General features: G+C 43.5%; 1 protein-coding gene across 2 annotated transcripts in view; it reads right to left on the bottom strand.

Annotated features, from left to right (window-relative positions):
* Positions 1-21,123, bottom strand: part of INPP4B (inositol polyphosphate-4-phosphatase type II B) — a 2,419,090-nt gene that overhangs the window by 2,367,378 nt on the left and 30,589 nt on the right. For both annotated transcript variants that reach the window (XM_085641585.1, XM_085641586.1), the window contains exon 2: positions 7,170-7,214. In XM_085641585.1, the coding sequence (XP_085497711.1) occupies positions 7,170-7,214 (45 nt within the window). The remainder of the gene's footprint in view (positions 1-7,169; positions 7,215-21,123) is intronic.

Raw genomic sequence — 21,123 nt, 5'->3', positions numbered from 1 at the left:
AAAATGGAGGAGACTGTATGAAAGGTGAGGACGCCAAGCAGAGCAAATTTTAACTATCCCACAAATTTGCTGGAGGACTAGTTTGTAAATAACCATGTTTCACCTGCTTGCGAAAGATCAGGGGCGCGTTTAAGCTCCTGATATGCTCGGGGGGGGGGGGGAGGGGAGTTCCACAGCCTGGTGGCCACCACTGTGAAAACCCACTATCCCTGATGACTTTATTGCACCTGGGAACATAAACCTTATGTTGTTCAACTGATCTCAGAGGTCTCAACTGAACTATTCATTAAAGCCTGTTATCATGAGATAAAACGACCCCTGAGAATGGAGAGCTTTGTGAGCCAAGTAAAGGACTTTGAAATATACTCGCTTCCTTAATGGCAGCCAGTGAAGGAATGTCAATCCTTCCCTGACTGAGAAGTGTTGAGGTAATCTCAAGACCAAGTGTGCATCCGCGTTTTGAATTATTTGGAGCTTGTTTACTTAATAAAGGTTGGCATTTAGATACAGGGCATTACATTAGTCCAAGAAAGAGGTGATAAGAGCAATGGCCACTGACACCCTGAGCTCTTTCGGCAGTATTGTTTAAAAGATTTTAATAATCCAGAAGCAGGAGCTCACTGTTCAAATGACCTTAGTGTCAAAAGTCAAGGTGTTCTAAAAAAATCACACGCAGGTTTTTGGCAGCAGTCGCCGGAACGGGTAGAGAACCACACATTTCTAATCCCCACCAGCTGGTCCAAATTAAGCTATCCATTCTGAATGCCACATTCTCATGTTTCTCCCCATTTATTTTGAGCCAGTTCTCCCTTATCCACTGGCTGCTCTCCAACATACAAGCCCTAAACCTATCAGCCACCTCTTAGCAGTCATCAGAGATGGAAACAATGATCTGGGTGTTATGCATATAGGATGACGCATGGAATCCAAAAGAACTCAGGCACTCACACACCCACTACAGTCAAACAGTCAAACTCACTGCCTGTAACCTATTTCTTATATGAAGCAACAACTTCTTGATATAAGGGAGAGGGGAAAAGCCAACCTCCTTACTCACAAGCAAAACACAGTGTACAGAAAAAAGGGCAGAAAAAGTAACCTGAATGATAAGTAGTTTTGCATTTTATTTAGAATAAACAACCTTAATGTGCAAATACATAATGCGCAATATTAGCAAAATACATACATAGATTATAAATAGTCAATATAATAGATACACAAAACAGTTATTTATAAAACGTTACTACAAGAACACCTCCCAGACAGACTAGAGAACAATAAATAGTATACATGAAAGCCCCACTTAGTCATAAATTCAAATTGTAGCCACACTCATAACCCATTCATTCAGACACATGGACAAAACACAAGACTAGACTGGTCAACTCCACATAAACCCAGAACATAGACTAAAGGGTGTTCAAACAAATAGTGGAAAAAGAATATATAGTCTAACAAGTGTATATAACAACTATATCCTAGTACAGAGCAATGAAGGTATCGTTACTTGCTATGTTATATTTTTTTTAATGGTTTTATACATTTTTTGGAAAACTTTCTTTCAGAAACAACTGATAGTATCCAGACTTGTAGACGAGTTGCACCAGTCATGTGGAAAAAATGGGCCAAAGCGCGTTTCGGTTAGGGTTCTTCAGGGCGCTATGCAGATGAGTAGAAGGGGCAGACCACATCTGGGGGATCTGAAATGAGTTCAACAGGTAGCAGACAAAATCTGGCATTGGAGCCTTTTAGAGTAGGAAGGATCCAGCAAGGGAAATAATTACCTCATAGGTAATAATACATAAGATCCAAAGCCCAAAGCACGGTGGAGTTAAAGGGGCCCTGGGCTCTCAAGACGGCATCCATAGAACAGTAATCACACATGCTAAGTCAAATGTCCTTGTGAGGCGGGAGGGATCTGCAGGCCATTGCAAGGAAAGATAAATCGGATACAGTAGATTCCATGAGTCACGAGGCTAATCCTCATCAACTGGCATAGAGGACTCCAGGAAAAACAGTATCACACACCCACTCACAGACCCACACAGGCAATCACACACCCACTCTCAAAGGTTACAGCTTAAAGTTAGAAAATACAAGTTAAAAAAACCTTACAATTCACTGGAAAAAAACAAAAGTTACAGGGACGTTATAGTTAGGAAAAAACATTTACAAAAATGTAGAAATTTACTGGAAGAACCAAAGGATAATGGGACGTTATAGCTAGGAAATACAATTAAATACCTTACAAATTCACTGAAAACAATAAAGGTGGCAGGTACATTATAGTTAGGAAATAGAATTAAAGAAACCTTTGAAATTTATTGCAAACCCAATGGTTAGAGGGACGTTTTATTAGGCTCCGATTTCACTTATACAAAACCAGTGAAATTCAGTGGTCATAGTTATCTGATCTAACTCTACCTTATACCCATGCAATGCACTGCTTATGATCGAACATACTGATTTAAATATTACTGGGTCCGATCTGAGGTGGGGAAGTGAGCTAAAGAATGATGATGGATACAACCCAGATCTGTGACTGGGGATGAGTGTCTGAAAAGTTTCAGCACTCTGTCCATCATCACCTTGTGTTTGCTTTCTTCGCCCTAAGTTGGCAGGGTATGCCCAGACATGGGTCCCTTGCTCACTATGCCACTGAATTCAAGCTAGCCTGGCTGATAAAGGGTGTTACCCAGAAACCAGTCCCAGGATGCTTGTTTCTGGTTCAGGAAAGACCTGGCTTGGCAGTTTGGGCTGGACTGTTCCCCTGAGGCACAGGGTCAAGACTGATTTGCATATAGCTGGGTCTGATCTGAGGTGGTGAAGTGAGCTAAAGAATGATGATGGATTCAATCCAGATATGTGACTGAGGGCGAGTGTCTGAAAAGTTTCAGCGCTCCGTCCATCATCTCCTTGTGTTTGCTATGATCTCACATATTACATTACTCATGACATGGTCAGTGATATCACGGATGACATCGCAAATGACATCACTGATGACATCATCAACACACCCACTCATACCCCATGCAGCCTCCTATACACCCACTCATATGTCCACACAAGCACTAACATACCTTTTCACAGACATATAAAACAACTCACACGTCCAATCACTTACCCATATAGCTACTCACATACTCACTCACATGCCCACAACCACTCACACACCCACTCACACATCCATACAACCACTGACACACCTAGTCACACACCCATACAACCACTCACACACACACTTACAAACCCATACACCCACCCACACATCCACTCACACCACCACAACTATTCACACACCCACTCACACATCTATATGACCACTGACATGCCCAGTCGCACACCAATACAACCACTTACAGACCCACTTACAAACCCACACAACCACTCACACACCCATACAACCACACACACCCACTCATACAACCACTCACACACCCACACAGCTACTCAGAAACCCACACACTCACCTAAACAGCCACTCATGCAACCACTCACACACCCATACAGCCACTCAGACACCTACACACACACTGATACAGTCGCACAGCCGTTTAGATCACATACGTTAAAAATAATATCACACATTAGTAGTACACCTAGTATACTAATCTAACTTTTGTAGTTGGTTAGTATATATGTTTAACACTCAAACTCTAAGAAAACACTTACACTCACTTGATGATGTCATCAGTGATGTCATGAGTGATGTCATTTGAGATGTCATCATTGATGACACTGACTATGTCATGAGTGATGTAATATGTGACGTCTCATGCAGTGCATTGCAGGGCTGTAAGTTATAGTTAACCGTGGCGGCCGGCACAGGTAAGAACAGTGGGGCGGGACAGGGCAGGATGGGGTGGGGGGGAAGTCGACAGTTGATGGGAGAGGTAAAATTAAATGTATTAATTTTACCTGTCCCGTTGATTATCGAATTCCCCCCACCCCACCCCAATCCACCACTTTTACTTGTGCCGGCTGCCACTGATAGTTAGCTAGGGTAACTAGAACTGCTAAATTTCACTTGTTTTGTATGAGCGAAAGCTGCGCCTAACTGTAACGTCCCTGACACCATTAGTCAGTCAGTCAAACCACTTTATTAAATTAATTAAAATCATAAAAGTACATTACACAATATAATAAAATCAGATAACCCAATAAAACATATGAGCGACTTAAAAATAATTAATACAGTAAGATCAATGATTTCTATGCGATCAGAGCTCATACAGATTTTAACATAGGGCCCTAGAAAGCTGGCAATGTTAAAAATCTCCCATGGATCGTTAAGCAATTGAAGATAAAATAAAGCAGGTCTAACCTGTAAAAACCCCTTTCCCCTTAGCAGAGGGACTAAAAACCTCCTACGAATCTCACTGTAAAAGTCACAAAACATTATAAAGTGCATCGTGTCCTGTGACCAAAAATTGTCGCAGGGACATGGACCAAGTTCCTCTGGTCTGCACCAACCTTGCAGATTGCCTAAAGAGAAATGGATTGAATTAAAACGAAACCTATTTAAGGGCCAGCGATGAAAGGGCTTGGTAACAATTCTCAGGTAGGGCTCAATTAGAGGAGAAGTTTTTAACAAAAAGTGAGCCCTAACTGAGGGTTTCAATAATTCCCGCTTCTCCAGATCCACCAGCGATAAATTCAAAAATTGGGATTTAACCCATTTAACATCCTCTTTTTTATCCTATCCAGATAATTAAAAAGATCTAGACGCCAAAATGTAAACAAAATATGCTTAACGTAATGCAATCACGGGATACTACTGGCTTTCTCCAGGGTAACACAGTCACGAATAATCTGATGATTCAGTGTTAAATCTGGGTTAAACCAGGTCTTAAACCAACAAACCACCGGGGCCAACCTCAATAGGTCTGACACATATTCTAGCCCCAATTCTTGATGAATAACAAAGGTTGGAGTTGATTGAGGGACCGACAAAAGCGTACTCAAAAATGTATTTTCAGCTTTCTGGACCCCTTCCAAGTGCTTGTAACCCCAGATGGCAGAGCCATACAGAGCTATAGCCAAGCATTTAGATCTATAAATATTAAGCACAGCAGCCATTGATCTTACCATTGCACTTCTTTTGATTTTCTGTTGGGTGACCCAGGAACCTCTCTCATCAAATAAGACCCCCAGATAGGTAAAAGACAACACCCTAGACACCTCAGCTCCGTTGCAGTAAAAGGATTTTACTTTTCTGTTACTTTGGCCCATAGACATAACGTGGGATTTCGATATGTTCACTACTAAGTCCAAGGACTTCATATAGGCCCCAAAGGCATCCAATAGTCTCTGAAGGCCTATGGCTATACGGGCTAATAGCACTGCGTCATCCTCTTATAGGAGAACAGGGATACCCCTTTCCCCTACTCGCGGGATGTCCAAACTAGCCAGGTCTAAAAATGTATCAGGAGTATTAATATAAAGGGTAAAAAGTAGTGGCGCCAGAATACATCCCTGATAAACACCTCTGCCAGATTTAAAGTGCCTTGTGCATTTTCCTTCCTGGGTGACCCTAACTGTTGCTGAAAGGTCCCTGTGTAAATCCGCCAGAATGTGAACTAGACATGGGTCAATGCCCATATCAAGTAGGATTGACCACAGCTTCGATCTGTTAACCAGATCGAAGGCCGAGGAGAGGTCCATAAAGGTCAACTGTAAAATACCTGCTTTAGCTATGGTATATTTACCTATTTATAAATGTAAATTAAGGCACTGATCCATGGTACTCCTACCTTGTCTAAAGCTATATTGTAGGTTGGATAAAATCTCATTTTCGTTCACCCAGTCCGGAACCTTAGATAGGATCACTCTCCCTAGGATTTTCACAGCGGAATCGATTAAAGATTTCGGTCTATAGCATCGTGGATCCCCTCTCTGGCCCTTTTTAAAAACTGGAATGATTGTAGATAAAGACCATGATGTGGGACATTCCTGGGAACTTGACACATTAAATACATTAGTCAGTATTTTGGCCACAATTTTGGATTAAGTTTATATAGATCAGCCGGGACAGCATCTGGGCCGGGAGCTTTGTTACTAGACATCTGTATTATCGCCCTTTCTACATCATCTTCATTAAAGACCACAGGAAGGGAGACCCAATTAAACTTTAAACTCGCAGGTGAATCCGCAGTAACATTAGACCCATATATTGCTTCAAAATGGGAAAGCCACTGGGCTTCAGTAATATTACATTCTAGAGAGCCATTCTCTGTACCAGTAGAAAAGGGTTTATTACAATGGCCCAAAATCTAGAGCTGTCCTTAAGAACCTCAACTGTTAAAAGGGCATTCCAAGCCTCCTCTTTAATCTCATTTTTCAGTGTAGAAACAGCAATCTTATACTGTTTCCTCAGCATAGCTATCTGGGCCTTATCTCGTGGTATGTTTTTCAAAGCTTGAGCCAGGTTACGGTGGGCCCGGGAGCAGTTACTATCAAACCACTTTTCTCCCATAGTTAATCTGGGTTTAGTTATCATTGTCAGATCAGATGCTACCTGACCACAAATGCCTTCAAAGGCTCTAAGAACCTTTTCGCCTAGGGTGGTATTATCAATATTATCCATAGATATTGCGATATTATCTTTAGCCTTCTCACAAAGGTCCACGAAAAAGAGGTCTGGGATTACCTTGGCTCATTTAAGCCTCCGCCCCTGATCACTTGTTATCACGCTAATAGCTCCCCCTATCTTTTCATTAGTTTTTGCAGTGAATTTCTAAGACTTTTTAAATTCTATTTCCTAACTATAACATCCCTGTAACTTTTGATCTCATCAGTGAATGTGTAAGGTTTTTTCAATTGTATTTCCTAACTATAATGTCCCTGTAAACTTTGTTTATTCAGTGAATATATATAGACCGTGAACAAAGCCAGGAAGGCTGAAACGCGTTGGTCTGAGTGCTACTTTCAAAATAAATAAGCAATAATCAGAATTCCTGAGTGCCGCGTCATTTGGTGAATAAATATATATATATGTCTGCCTAGTTCCCAAACAAGAATGAGGTTAAAAGAAAGATCGTTATTGACTATACATTGAGCAAATATTTTAGAAATGCATTCTAAAAGCATATACATGGAACCTTGGTTACATTAACTTAGGATAACACAAAGTCAAGGGCATGGATGACTTGAAATAAAAAATAACTTACCAAGGTTGAACTCTAGCTTTGGCTCTTTTAGGAACTTCTGAATACCTATTCACGAAAAGAGATACAATTGATCAGTAACGGTTTATGATCTAATGTCAAAAAAATCAGTACTTTATTTGTCCCGAACATATTATCTGCAGAGTTCAAAGAGTCCAAGCTGTGACTTGCATATTCCTCTTCTCTTTTGCATGCAAACAATAATCATATTGGTAAATCTCTGAAGTCCCGTAAGAGGCTCCCCTTCAAACAGAGGTCCTCCTTTCACCCCTTTGCTGCTAGGTCTCCCCCACCCACCCCCGCCATAGCCTTTTTTGGGCTATTTGGGGTAGCTCAGGCTCAGAGCCCTGTAACTTTTTGTCCACATAAGTAAGGTATACATGCCAAATGTGTGTCCTTTTCTTCCAACATCCTGAGGATTTTAAAGGTAACCAGGGTTTGTGGACTCCCCTGGAGTGGGCCCAAAAATTAGCCAAAATACAGCAATATTTTTTTGGGGGGGGTTAACAGGGAAAAAGGGCTGCAGAAGAAATTGTCTGTTTTTTTCACAGCAAATGGTATCAACAAAGGGTTTGTGGTGCTAAAATCACCATCTTCCCAGTTTTCAGGGACAGGCAAAATGTTGTCATAAAACCAAAATGTTCTACTCCGTTTTGGCATTTTACTGGGACATAACCTATTTTTACAAATGTTTGTGCTTTTAACCTCCTTCCAGTTAGTGGTAGAAATGAGTGCAAAATCAATAATGGATCCCGGAAAGCTATATATTTCAGAAAATTGGACAAAATTCTGAATTTAGCAAGGGATCATTTGCGTAGATCCTTCAAGGTTTTCCTATAGAAACTAACAGTCAAAATAAAGAAATATTGAACAGCTGTTTGTGCTAACATTTTCACCTTTACCTTCAATGGCAGATTTTTTAAGCAAAATACCGTTACGTCCACTGGACCCTTCTTTTGATATATAGGACTTTCTGGTTCACCAAGAACCTGAGGAACCCAGAGCGAGTAACTGAGCTGCGCCTTTCAATGGGTTTTCATTGTGCACCGGGGTATATAGTAATTTATTTGGTCAAATATAAAGAGTGAAAAATAGTTATCAAGGACACCTATGCATTTCCAAAATAGGAACAAAATATAGGGTTTGGAAACCATAGTTATTTGCACATCTCTGAAATTGTGGCTACCCATACTAGCATGTGAATTAGAGGCCATTTTTCAAACCGAATTCTGTTTTACACATTGTCTTACATTTGATAGGCTGAAATCCATAGAGAGTCAATAGGTAACAACACTTGTTCTACAATTCTGTGTTCCCCTAAGTCTCCCAATAAAAATGGTACTTCACTTGTGTGCATAGGACTAGTTCCTGCGACAGGAAATGGCCCTAAACCAAATATGGACATGTCACATTTTTTCTAGTGAAAACTGACCCTTTTTTCGCAATGTATCTATCTGTGGATTTTGGACCCTAGTTCAGCCAGCATCTATTGAAACCTAGCAAACCTGTACATTTGTTCATACTAGATACCTAGGGGAATCCAGGATGGGGTGACTTGTGAGGCTCTTACCAGGTTCTGTTACCCAGAATCCCTTGCAAATCTCAAACCTTATCAAAAAACAACTTTCCCTCACTTTTCTGTGATGGAAAGTTCTGTAATCTACAGGGAGCCACAAACTTCCAGCCACCCAGCATTTCCCCAGGTCTCCCAATAAAAATGGTACCTCACTTGTGTGGGTAGGTGTCGTAGTACAAAAAATACAAATGTGGTCAAGATGTAGATTCCAAGATGGTACTTTATTTAGGTCCAGTTAAAATTCAAGTAGATAAGTAGGATGGTAAGTAGATATGTTGTAGGTTTAATGTAGTCCCACCAGAAGCAGCCTCCCTGTTGCTCAGCCTACATTGATCAACTGACAATCTCACAAGTCTCCAAGCAACCCATGCATTCATGACATCACCACACATTCCACACTCATCCAGGCTGTAGGGAAGAGGAACACAAAAGAAAGGAGAGGCGACAACCAAGTCACCACATCTCCCCTTTCCTTACCCCAACTAAGACAGAAATAAAGTAAGGACAAGGAAAGACTGTAACCAAAATAAGCAATGCAAAGATCATCACATATAGAAATACGATGAAGTATAACCTGCAAACAGAAAATGGAACAAAGATTAAAGAAAGCAAAGAATACTAAATACTAACATCATCAGAGAATGGACAAAACATTAAATGCTCTAAATCCAAATAAACAGTAGATTAATAAGTTGAAGAAACTTGAAATAAAGAAAGCATAACACAATGCAAAAATGCAATAAACAAAGACAAGAATAGATTTGCTAAGAACATGCACACCCATTCCATTTTCACAAAGAAAAGAAAACAAGGATAAAGTAATACACAAACACCTGAGCCTAAGAATAATGCACTGCTAAGTAAACTTCAAAACGGACATGCATAAATATGCTGTGCACCTGAAAGGATAAAAGTCTCAGGAAAAGCATATACCACATCGTGGGCAGTAACGTGACCAACATCATGGCGCAACCCAATACACTGTACACCTGACAAAGAAAAGTGTCTAGGCAAAACAAATATACGTAAAGAATCAGGGAAAAAAACGTGTGGTGCAAATAAAATCTGCACTATAAAGCACACCGCACATAATATTATAAGTATGTCATGAAATATCACTGAAGGAAATATACATACGCACACACGCACATACGCACTTATGTTAAATCAGAATGAAAGCACACTGGACACTATGGAGTCATAAGGTAAATACTCTTGTACACCTGAAGTCTCAGGTACCCCTACAATTTGTGCACCAGACATGACCTAACATCACCGGCAAAACACAAACTAAAACTGTAGACAATAAAGCAATCATCCCTAGAGCACACAGTGAGCCAGCGCTGTAAAACCTAACAGGACAAAAGAAATAAGCAAAATAAGAGTACGTAAAAATCATTAAGTAGTCAACCCAATAACGCAAAACTGCGTTACACGCCTGACAGGACAAGAAAAGTCTCAGGCAAACACAATAAGCACAAAAGCTCAAGCAAATAAACCTATAAATATACTGGTAAACATGACACCCCACACATTGTAGTGAAAACACACAAGTGACCTAGACTGTACAGGAATACACAGATACCCACAAAAAACGGTATTCAATATGTAGAATCAAGAACAACAATAGCACACAACATATTATGCTCCGGTGAGTGATTTCTCACCCAAAGTCCTAACAGAGATGATGGGTAAAGAACTTAGCGAAAATCCAACATGCTGCTCGCTTCAAATACCAACATAGTTTGTAAGTAGCTCCATTATGTAGCATCTCTAATTCAGAGCAGAATGAAGAAACAAAATTAGCACAGTCTGACAATCACAACGTAAGGGCAAAAGTAGGCGGCACCCAAAGCTGGAAAGCACCAGATGGATTGCGATAGTGCTGAAAGATAAGTCATGGACCAGGTCTAAAAGCCAAAGGGAACCTGTAGCTGTATCTGTAGAGATCAATTCAAGAGAAGCAGGAAAAGTAAACAGTGCAACATCACAGCTGCTGGCATTCCAGCAAAACTTTATTGCGAAACAACGTGATTGGCAGAAACCACACTGAAGAATGAACAGCGTCGCTCAAATGCAGGGCTGCATTGGATACACAAGATGGTGGCATGTTGTCACGGCCTTGCTGGGTGGCTTGCGGTATAGGCGTGCTGCCCAACGTTGCACAACAGCAGACTGAGTGACGCAAAGAAGAAAGACGTCACAGAGCATCCATGGAAGGCAGCAGGGCATTTTTTTAAAAAAAGGTACTGCACGTGTACAGCAACAGGTAAGGTTGCTCGTGCAAGTTTGTACGTTTGAAAAAAAATGCGCGCAATGCTAATGGCTCACACCTCCGACTAAACTCAAGGTTTAAAATAAACACGGCCAAAAAAAGAACACCTCACCAATGTCACAGAGACAGCTGCATGCTCCCACTTCTGATAATACACATGACCTCAATCCACCAACTGGAAGGTAGTTGCCAATCTTGCAGTAAGCACTCACACACTGTGCTCACAGGGAAGAGCTTCTGTAGTGCCAGTTAAAGTACATGGCAGTCACTGTAGACGGAGCTTGCGCTAAGAGTCAGTGTTGATGGAGAAATATAAACACAGCCAGTCTCAAATACGAATTCACACCTTAATTGTTCAGTGGTTTGCCAATTATTGTAGTCATTGTAAATGTTGGGTTCACTTCACACCATGGCAGACAGGTGTCAGAATATCTTCGAAGTAAGCTGGTTACTGGATGGATGTGAGTAAAAGTCAAACGTCTTAAGCAAGGTGTCAAATTGGAAATGACACTTCAGTTTATTGATGGAAGGAAAAAAAATAAACACCCAGACAGGCTGTCAAAATGAGGAAGACACTGGTGGGGCTTACCAGGGTGTTAAATTACCTTCAAGCTCGAATTTCTTTAGGTGGCAGTATCCTTGATCCTTTGATTCCTTAGTTCCAGTTTCAATGTTCTTTGTATAACATAGTCCACCAATCGTAGGTTCTGAGTTCAAATCGTCGCCAAAATGTCGTAGCACAAAAAGTACAAATGTGGTCAAGATGTAGATTCCAAAATGGTACTTTATTAAGTTCCAGTTAAAATTCAAGTAGATGATAAGTAGGATGGTAAGTGGATATGCTGTAGCTGTAATGTAGCCCCAAAAGGAGCAGCCTCCCTGCTGCTCAGCCTGCATTGATCAACTGGCACTCCCACAAGTCTCCAAGCAACCCATGCATTCATGACATCACCACACATTCCACACACATCCAGGCTGAGTAGTAGGGAAGAGGAGCACAAAAGAAAGGAGAAGTGACAACCAAGTCACCATAATAGGCCTAGCACCCGTGACCGGAAACAGCCCAAAATGCAACGTGGGCACATCACATTTTCCAGTGAACACAGACTCTTTTTTCGCAATGTGCCTAGCTGTGGATTTTGGATCCTTCCTCAGCCGGCACCTAGGGAAACCTATACAACCAGTACATTTTTTAAAACAAGACACCCAGAGGAATCCAGGAAGGGGTGACTTGTGTGGCTCTCAACAGGTTATGTTACACAGATTCCCTTGCAAACCTCAAACTTTGTAAACAAAAACACATTTTACTCAATTTTCAGTGATGGAAAGTTCTGGAATCTGCTGGGAGCCACAAACTTCCACCCACCCAGTATTCCCCATAGTCTCCAGATAGAAATGGTACCACACTTGTGTGCCCGCAACAGGAAACACCCCAAAGCATACTGTGGAGACTACAAAATTATCAATCGCAAAACAACCTGGTTTTGTGAGGGAGTCACCTGCGTTTTTGGTCCCGGTCTCAGCGGCCATCTAGGGAAACCCACCAATCCCAAACATTTAGGGAAACTGTACAACCTAGGGGAGTCCGGGAAGGTATGGCGTGCATGGATCTTCCAATATTTTCCTACCCAGAATCCCCTGCAAACCTCAAATTTAACACACAAAAAAAATCCTCATTATTCTGTGTGGGAGAACTGTAGGATCAATGAGCTGCCACAAATTTCAAACCACCCAGCATTCCCCCAGGTCTCCCTATATAAAAACAGTACCTCACTTGTGTGGGTGAGCCAAGTCCCCACAACAGGGAAGGCCCCACAACATATTGTGAAGACATCAAAATTATCTATCACAAAACGACCTGGTTTTGCAAGGGGGTCCCCTGAGTCTTTGGTCCTGGGTTTGACGGCCATCTAGGGAACCTACCAAAGCCAAACAATTCAGAAACCGACACCCAGGAGAGTGCAGGAAGGTGTGGTGTGCGTGGATCCCTCAAAGTTTTCCAACCCAGTATCTCCTCTAGACTTCGAATTTAGCTAAAAAAAAATCAAATTTTCCGCACATTTCTGTGTGGGTTCACCGCGCCGGTACAAATTTCCTACCACCCAGCATTCCCCTCGGTCTCCTGATAAAAATAAAACCTCACTTGTGTGGTCATCACTTGTGTGGGTGTCCAATGCAGAGCCAGCCTAAAATGCATATAAAAAATATAGCGCTTAGAGCTCGCTGTACTATCCCCCCAATCTCTACGCTTTTGGCCCTTCTCTGTCGCAAGCTCTTGGTCCACTGTTAGACCTGACAATTATTTTTTTTAGTGTTTCCCCTGTCTTTTTGCTTTCTGACATCCCAGTTTTGACTGTTTTTGCTGGTTTAGTGTCTCTGTGCACTCCCTCATTACTGTTCAGTGTTAAAGTGCAAGTGCTTCTATTGTAAATTGTATCATGGGTTGGTGTTTCCACGATTGGTATATTTGATTTACTGGTTAGTCCCTAGTAAAGTGCACTGAGAGTGCCAGACCCTGTAAATCAAATGCTGCTAGTGGACCTGCAGCACTGATTGTGCCACCAACACAAGTAGCCTTTCATAGGGTTCTCAGACCTGCCACTGCAGTGTCTGTGCGTAGTTTTTACTGATATGTCGACTTGCCAAGTGCATCCACTTGCCAAGCCCTAACCTTTCCTTTTATTACATGTGAGTCACCCCTAAAGTAGGCCAAAGGTACCCCTATGGGCATGGTGCAGTGTATGTTAAAGGTAGGACATGTCCTGGTGTGTGTGACGTGTCCTGATAATAATGTACAGTGTAAATCGTTTTTCAATGTTGAAAGGCCATCTGTCTCATAGGATAGAATGGGGAATACTCTAACATTTCGCGAGTTTATCTTCCAATTGGGACAAGATGGAGAAATGAAGTTTAGTATGCCTGAACTCAGAATGTAGAAATGCATCTTTTAGTAAAAATGATTTTTATATTCTCTGTTTGAAAATATTACTTTTAGAAAGTAGGTATTTTCTTGCTTAGCCATCCTGTGTGCCTCTGCTGGGTTGTGGATTGACTGACTGGCTTTGGAGTGACAGGGGCAGGGGATGTGCATTCACTTCAGATAGCCACTGGGGGGGGGGGGGTCGAGGTGTATCCTGCCTTTCCTGGATGAGTCAGGGCTGGGCTGAATAGACCTGGGCTGCATTTGGAGTCGTAGGAGGAGATTCCCTTGCACCTGAATGGGCCTGGTCTGCCCTGAACAATGCTTTCTCCACCTCCTGCCTAGAAGATGGGCCAGAGAGGACCAAACTGGTTTTGACTAAGCACAGACACTCTCTGCCCAAGAGAAAAAAGAGAAATGCAGTATAAATATTGGGGCCCAGACCCCAGAACTTTAGAACCCACTGTAATCAAGGAACTTGCCAAGAAGTAGAGCTGGAAGAACTGCTAGGAGGAGTACTGCTGTGTTGTTGCTTTGTTGGGTTGGCCTGCAGTTGCTGCTTCTGCCTTGGGCAGTGAAAGGACTGAATTACATTTCTCAACTTGTCACTGAGTAGCTCCAAGGGCTTGAAATAGAGCTTTCCTCCTGTTCACGAAGTCTCAGGACAGCAAACACTTCACTTACATCTGGGTACTGCCTCTGGAACTGTGGTTTCAGTTGCCACAGAGGGGGAAAGCAGCCGACACTATCACTGACATCGCTGCAGGCTCCATGTCCTAAAGGCACCACAGAGGACACTGCCGCACTTTGCACCACAACCCTGGTCTCACCGACGATGGTGACCGCTGCTGCCACCGAGCTGCTGCTTGCACTGTGACGTGTGGGCACCGCTCTCCGCACCACCTTGCTTCACTCTGCTGCCCTGGTCCTACCGACGACGTTGCTGCCCACGGACCGCGACACCCGTGACCATACCATGGTTTAGGGCACTGCTCGTAAGTTACACGATGCGCCACCCCGTCCCACATCGCAGTCTGGGCCGACCATTGCCAGCTCCCAGCAACTGCCACTGTTGCTTGCACCGTGAGCGGACAGCACCGCAACGAGCACCGCCTCACTGCACTGCAGCCCTGGTCTCATCGATGCCGCTGGAGGACCCTCACAAAGCCGATGCCTGCACCGCGACTTGAAGCACCAAACGCCGCACCGCTACGCTTCACATTGCAACCTCGACAGTTGATACGACCAACCCGCACTGACGCGGTCGGCTGGAACCAAAGGTACTGTTTACGAGTCTGCTGACACTAAAGCTGGTCCGCACCAACGCGGTCGGCCGTAACTGTTGGATTCTGTTGATTTCAGCACTGCTGTAGCACCGGAGAGAACTGCTGACTTCAAGGAACTGCATTTTTGAATCATACTTGCAAAGTGCCTACTTTTGATTATTGTATGTCAGTCTTTTATCATTTTGCCCTTTTTTGCACAGATAAATATTGGTTATTTTTCAAAAACTGGTGTGGAGTCCTTTTGTAGTTTTTTACTGTATTACTGTTGGTTCTGTGCAAATGCTTTACACACTGCCTCTAAGATGAGCCTGACTGCCCATGCCAAGCAACCAAGGGGGTGAGCAGGGGTTATTTTATTGGTGTATCCCCCTTATCCTGACAAGAAGGAAGAGTCCCTATTTGGGCAAAGGTGCAAAGCATTGTCAGCTAGAGACCCCCATTTCTAATACCCACCCACACAAGTGAGGTATCATTTTACTCGGAAGACTGAGGGGAAAGCTGGGTGGTAGGAAAGTTGTGCCAGTGCAGTAATCCAAAAATGTTGGGAGATCCATGCAAGCCACACATTCCTGCACTCTCCTGGGTGTCTAGTTTTCAGAAATGTCTGGGTTTGGTAGGATTCCCTAGATGGCCGCCGAGCCCAGGACCAAAAGCGCAGGTGACTCCCTCGCAAAACCAGATAGTTTTGCAATCGATAATTTTGAAGTCTCCACAGTAAATTTTGGGCCATTTCCTGTCATGAGCACTAGGCCTACCCACACAAGTGAGGTACCATTTTTATCGGGGGACCTGGGGGACTGCTGGGTGGTAGGAATTTGTGGCGTCCTGGTGATCCTACAACCTTCCCACACAAAAAGTTGAGGAAAATGTGATTTTATTAGCTAAATATGAGATTTGTAGGGGATTCTGGGTAGGAAAATGATGGGGGATCCACTCAAACTGCACCTACCTGGACTCCCCTAATTATTGAGTTTTCAGAAATGTCTGGGTTTGGTAGGTTTCCCTAGATGGCCACAGAACCCCGGACCAAAAACGCAGGTGACCCTCTTGAAAAACCAGGCCGTTTTGTGATAGATAAGTGAGCACCTATGGTTTTGGTACCAGGCTTGACGACATCATGGGGAACCTAAAAACCCAGACATGTCTGAAAACCAGACACCTGTGGGAGTCCAGAGAGGTGTGGATTGTATTGATTGCCCAACATTTTCCTTCACGGAATTCGCTGAAAATGTCAAATTTACTTAAAAAGTCACATTTTCCTCTAGTATCTGTGTGGGAAAATTATGGGATCACCGCTCGGCACAAATTACCTACCACTCAAAGCGGGTCCAAGAGGGCTGTTTGTTCATACATTTTTAGGCTGAGGCTACTCTGGGCACCCACACAAGTGAGGTAACATATTTCTCCGGAGACCAGGGGGAACGCTGAGTGGTATGAAATTTGTGCCTGCGCAGTGATTCAACAACTTACCCAGACAGAAATGTGACAAAAATGAGACTTTAAGTAAATTTGAGGATTCTGGGTAAGAAAAAGCTGGTGGATACATGCAAGCCACACCGCTAGCCAAGAGTCAGTACACGCACACCACCATCCACTCACACCGCCAGCCAAGCACCATCCAAGCACACTGCCAGCCAAGCACCATCCACGCTCACCGCCAGCCAAGAACCAGTCCACATACACTGCCAGCCAAGCGCAACTCCACGCACACCACCATCAAATGCAAGTCCACACACACCATTAGCCAAGTGCAAGTCCACACACACCGTCAGCAAAATGCCAGCCAAAGGTCTGTACACGCAGACTGTCAGTCACACTGCAGTTCACACACACACACACAAACTCTTCCTGGTTTCTAGTGGTGTTCTACCCCCGCTTGGGGGTAAATAAGACAAAAAATATCACTGAAACAGTCAAAAGGTGTGCCTAAAAAAAAGGGGAGTGACCCTTGCCTATGGGGCTTCTCCATGACATGCCCATCAACATATCCCTGGTGTCTAGTGGGCTTTCTGCCCCCCAGGTGAGCAGATAAGGGGCTATTGCCCCGATCTGTCTTCTGGGGCAGAAATACTTTATTGGGATGGGGGCATGAACATGCCCATTCTGGGCAGCCCTCACCCCTGCATATAAAAAAAAAATCCCTAGTGCCTAGTGGGCTTTCTACTCCCAGGGGTGCAGATCAGTGGCTATTGTCCCATCTGCCTCCTGGGGGGGCAGAAACACTGTAGCAATTGTTTTTGGGGTGGGGGCATTGGCATGCCCATTTTGGGTATCCCCCACCCCTATATACATAAAAACAAAATCCCTGGTACTGAGTGAGCTTTCTGCCCCCTGGGGGACAGAGCGGGCCCATCTGGCTCCTGGGGGAGGCACACAAACTGTGGCAATTCTTTTTGGGATGTAGAGGCATTGGCATGCCCATTTTGGGCAACCCCTACATATAAAAAAAATATTCCTTGGTGCCTAGAGAGTTTTCTGCCCCCCGTGGGACAGATCAGGGGCTATTGACCACATCTGCCTCCCAGGGGGGCAGAAAGTCTGTGGAATTTGGGTGGGGCATTGGTTTGCCCATTTTGGGCAGCCCTCTCCACTTAATGCATAAAACAAATCCCTGGTGCCTAGTGTGCTTTCTGCCCCTTCCCCAGGGGCAGATTGGGTGCTATTTCCCCATCTGCCTCCCAAGGGCTCTGTAAGACTGGATTTGGGCCATTGGCTTGCCCCCACCCCTAAATACATAAAACAAAAGACCTGGTGCCTAGTGTGCTTACTGCCCCCCCCCGAGGGGGCATCTGGGCTATTTGCCCCATCTGCCTCCCAGGGGGGCACAAAGACTGATCTTTGGGGAAACATGGGGGGAGCATAGCCGTTGCCCAAGGGGCCGCTCCCCTCTCCCCTCTCCCTGGTGCCTTGTGCCTACTAGGGGGTTCCTCCTGAGGCAATCCCCAAGTAGGTATCCACTAGGTAGGGGTACCATTGGCAAGGGGAAATTCTCCACTTTCCAATGATACCACTCCCGTCTGCCTCGGTGCTCAGAGGGATGAGATAGCCCCCTGAGCACCGAGGCAGTAAAACTGAAATGAGCCGATCAGCTCATTTCAGTTTCTCTGAAATGACGTCAGTGCGACAGGCGTGCTGATCGTCATTTCATAGAAACAATCAGAACAGCCTCAGGAGCTAGGGAAGCTCTTCATCAGCTCCTGAGGCTGTTTTAATTGAAAGGAAATTTCTTGTACCATGTGCGCGGACGGTCAGGAGCCGTCCGACACACATGAGCACTGTGGCGTCGGACGGCTCCCGGTCATGTGATGCACAGAAAGGGTTAAGTAGTGTATGCAAAGTTGGAAGGTTTCTGCGATTTTGTTAAACATCTTCAGCTTTGAGATGTGCAATGATTATAAAGTTACGATAAGGGGGACACTTTAGGCTGTCCTTTGTAACAGTGAAAAGGGGCTGATGGTGGTCCTCTATCAGAGCCCCCTACTCTCATTTGTCATTTTCCTGTGCTCCTCATGCTTAAATTGTCACAGGCCACCTTGCTTATCTTGCTTCCTGAAAAATATCCAATGGGATTGTTCTCTATCACCCCCGCCCTTCCCTGAGCCCCAGCGCCCTCATCCAGGCTGTGGCCCTGACCCCTTCAGCAATGTGCCCAATTTCCAGTAGCTAGAAAACAACCCATATGTGGGGTCACAGGCGGGAAATGTTCGCATTGGTTAAGTTGAGTGCAATTGGGAAACGGTGCGACTTCACCCTTAGAAAGACTTCAGATTCTTCAGACAGTTTAGGCAACAGGTAAATCCTTTTTGCTGGTCCATATTTTAAAGTAGCAAATATGGTGTAACATATTATTACCAAGAGTGAGGTATCTATAAGGTGCAGTAAATAACTCCTATAAAAATTTAGTTGCCCTTGAGATAGGGAATAAACATAAAAAAGTGATGTTTATCATACCAGAAAACTTACATTTTGATATTTTTCTGGGACTTACTTCCCCCATTATATATATTTGTTGTCCAATCAAAATATGTCTGTGGAAGACGGCGGGTGTGATACATTTTGCTTAACTTGCAATTACAATCTCTTCACAAACTATTTTTAGTGCAGGGTTTGAAATATGCTCTCTAAGCTGCAATCAGGCCATGAGTTTGCACTTAAAAGTGAGCAACAAATAGTTTTAAAAGGTGTATTCTGTATGTAAAATACATAATGATCACCAAGAAAAAGACTGAACCTAATTACAGCAGTAATTGAAAAAACCCTATGTAAAATAGAAACTAGTGACCATTATTGTGACTCTTGTCACGAGACTACCACTGAGCCTAATGAGAACACATACAGAAGCATCCAGGCTAACCCTAAGCATGTCTCTAACGCTAACGCCCAATGTGACCTTAACCTTGGCTGTGACCAAGATAACAGGGCCTATTCGCAAAGGTAAATCTACACATGAAAAAATTAACTACTTTTAGTTCTTCATTATATCCGAGAGCAAATTTACTACATACTATAGACTTATATGTCTCTATCCCCAGAAACATGGAACTGAGCCAAATTTACGAGTGTCAAGCTACTACAATTAAAAAGGACCAAGGAGTAAGTTCAGCACCTCACATGGCCCACCATTGGTAACACAACACACGCATATAGAAAACAACAGAAACAGAGGCTTAAATTAGAACCCCATTGCAAATAATATTAAAATTAATTTATTTATTGCAACATTTTAAAAACATTAAAAGTTAATGTTAAATCATATAGAAAAAATATATATTTCATGATTAAATATTTTAATAATCTATCATTAATAAATGTAACCCAATTCACCAAACTACCCTCGCTGAAGCTACCAGCGGTAGAAACGCTAGTGATCCTTCTAAAGTCTGTCACAGAGGCTTTTGTGTGCGTTTTGGTTTACAGGCCTCCGTACTACATGCAGGAGTTCACCCAGGCTCTTGCTGAAGCCATAGCCCCGTTAGTAGTAGACCATGCCAATGTTCTTCTGGTTGGAGACTTAAACTATTGGGCTAATGATGAAGACGGGGGGGCCTCAAGCCTTGGACCTCACAGCCGCCTAACGCAAATTGAACCTGGAACAGGTAGTGAACTCAGCAACTCACATTAAAGGCCTCATTTTGGATCAAATTTGGACCTCAAAACTTCCAGTGCAGAGCCGGAGTATTGTCCCATGCGGGTGGTCATACCATCATCTGATCCCCTTCTCGGTGACCAGGACAAAGGAGATAAGCCCCCCAAGGGGGCCGGTGGTCTCATTCCGGAACCGGGCTCAGGCTAACCTCACGGAGTTCTGCGAGGACCTGGGAAAATCCCCACCCATTCCTAGGGAGGATATTGACGGTTATGAGCAAAATGTGTTCAACTGGCTGAAGGAGGCTAGCGACATCCATGCCCGCAGTCCTAGCTCTAACAAGACGAGAAGCCAGGGGGCGATAAATGGTTCTCGGCAGATTTGAGAATGGCGAAACATAATGTACGACGCACAGAAAGGAAATGGCGCTCGAAATATTCACCTGCTCTGAGAACCAGTTATATCCAACAACTTAAAAGGTGTAAGTCTCTCATAAGGAAAACTAGAGTAAGCCATTTCATGAATAAACTCCTTAAGGCACCCAATAAATCCAATGAAATTTTTTGAATCGTTAACGAACTATCTAATTTAGACAGTGTGACCCTCCCTATCACACCGTCACAGAGTCTGTGTGACACTCTAAACGCTTTTTTTGCGCATAAGATCACCACAATAAAAAAAGAGTATCCCCTTGGGCTTGTCTGCTACCAGCTCTCTGCTTGGGGACATGAATAGCCTCATGCTCCTGCATTTCTCCAATGTTTCGCAAGACGATCTGATGAAGCTTATGACGAAAGTCAAATCAGGTTCGCCT

The sequence above is a fragment of the Triturus cristatus genome, chromosome 2_2 (genome assembly GCF_964204655.1).
Source record: "Triturus cristatus chromosome 2_2, aTriCri1.1, whole genome shotgun sequence".
NCBI lineage: Eukaryota > Metazoa > Chordata > Amphibia > Caudata > Salamandridae > Triturus > Triturus cristatus.
This window is presented reverse-complemented; position numbering and strand designations above follow the sequence as displayed.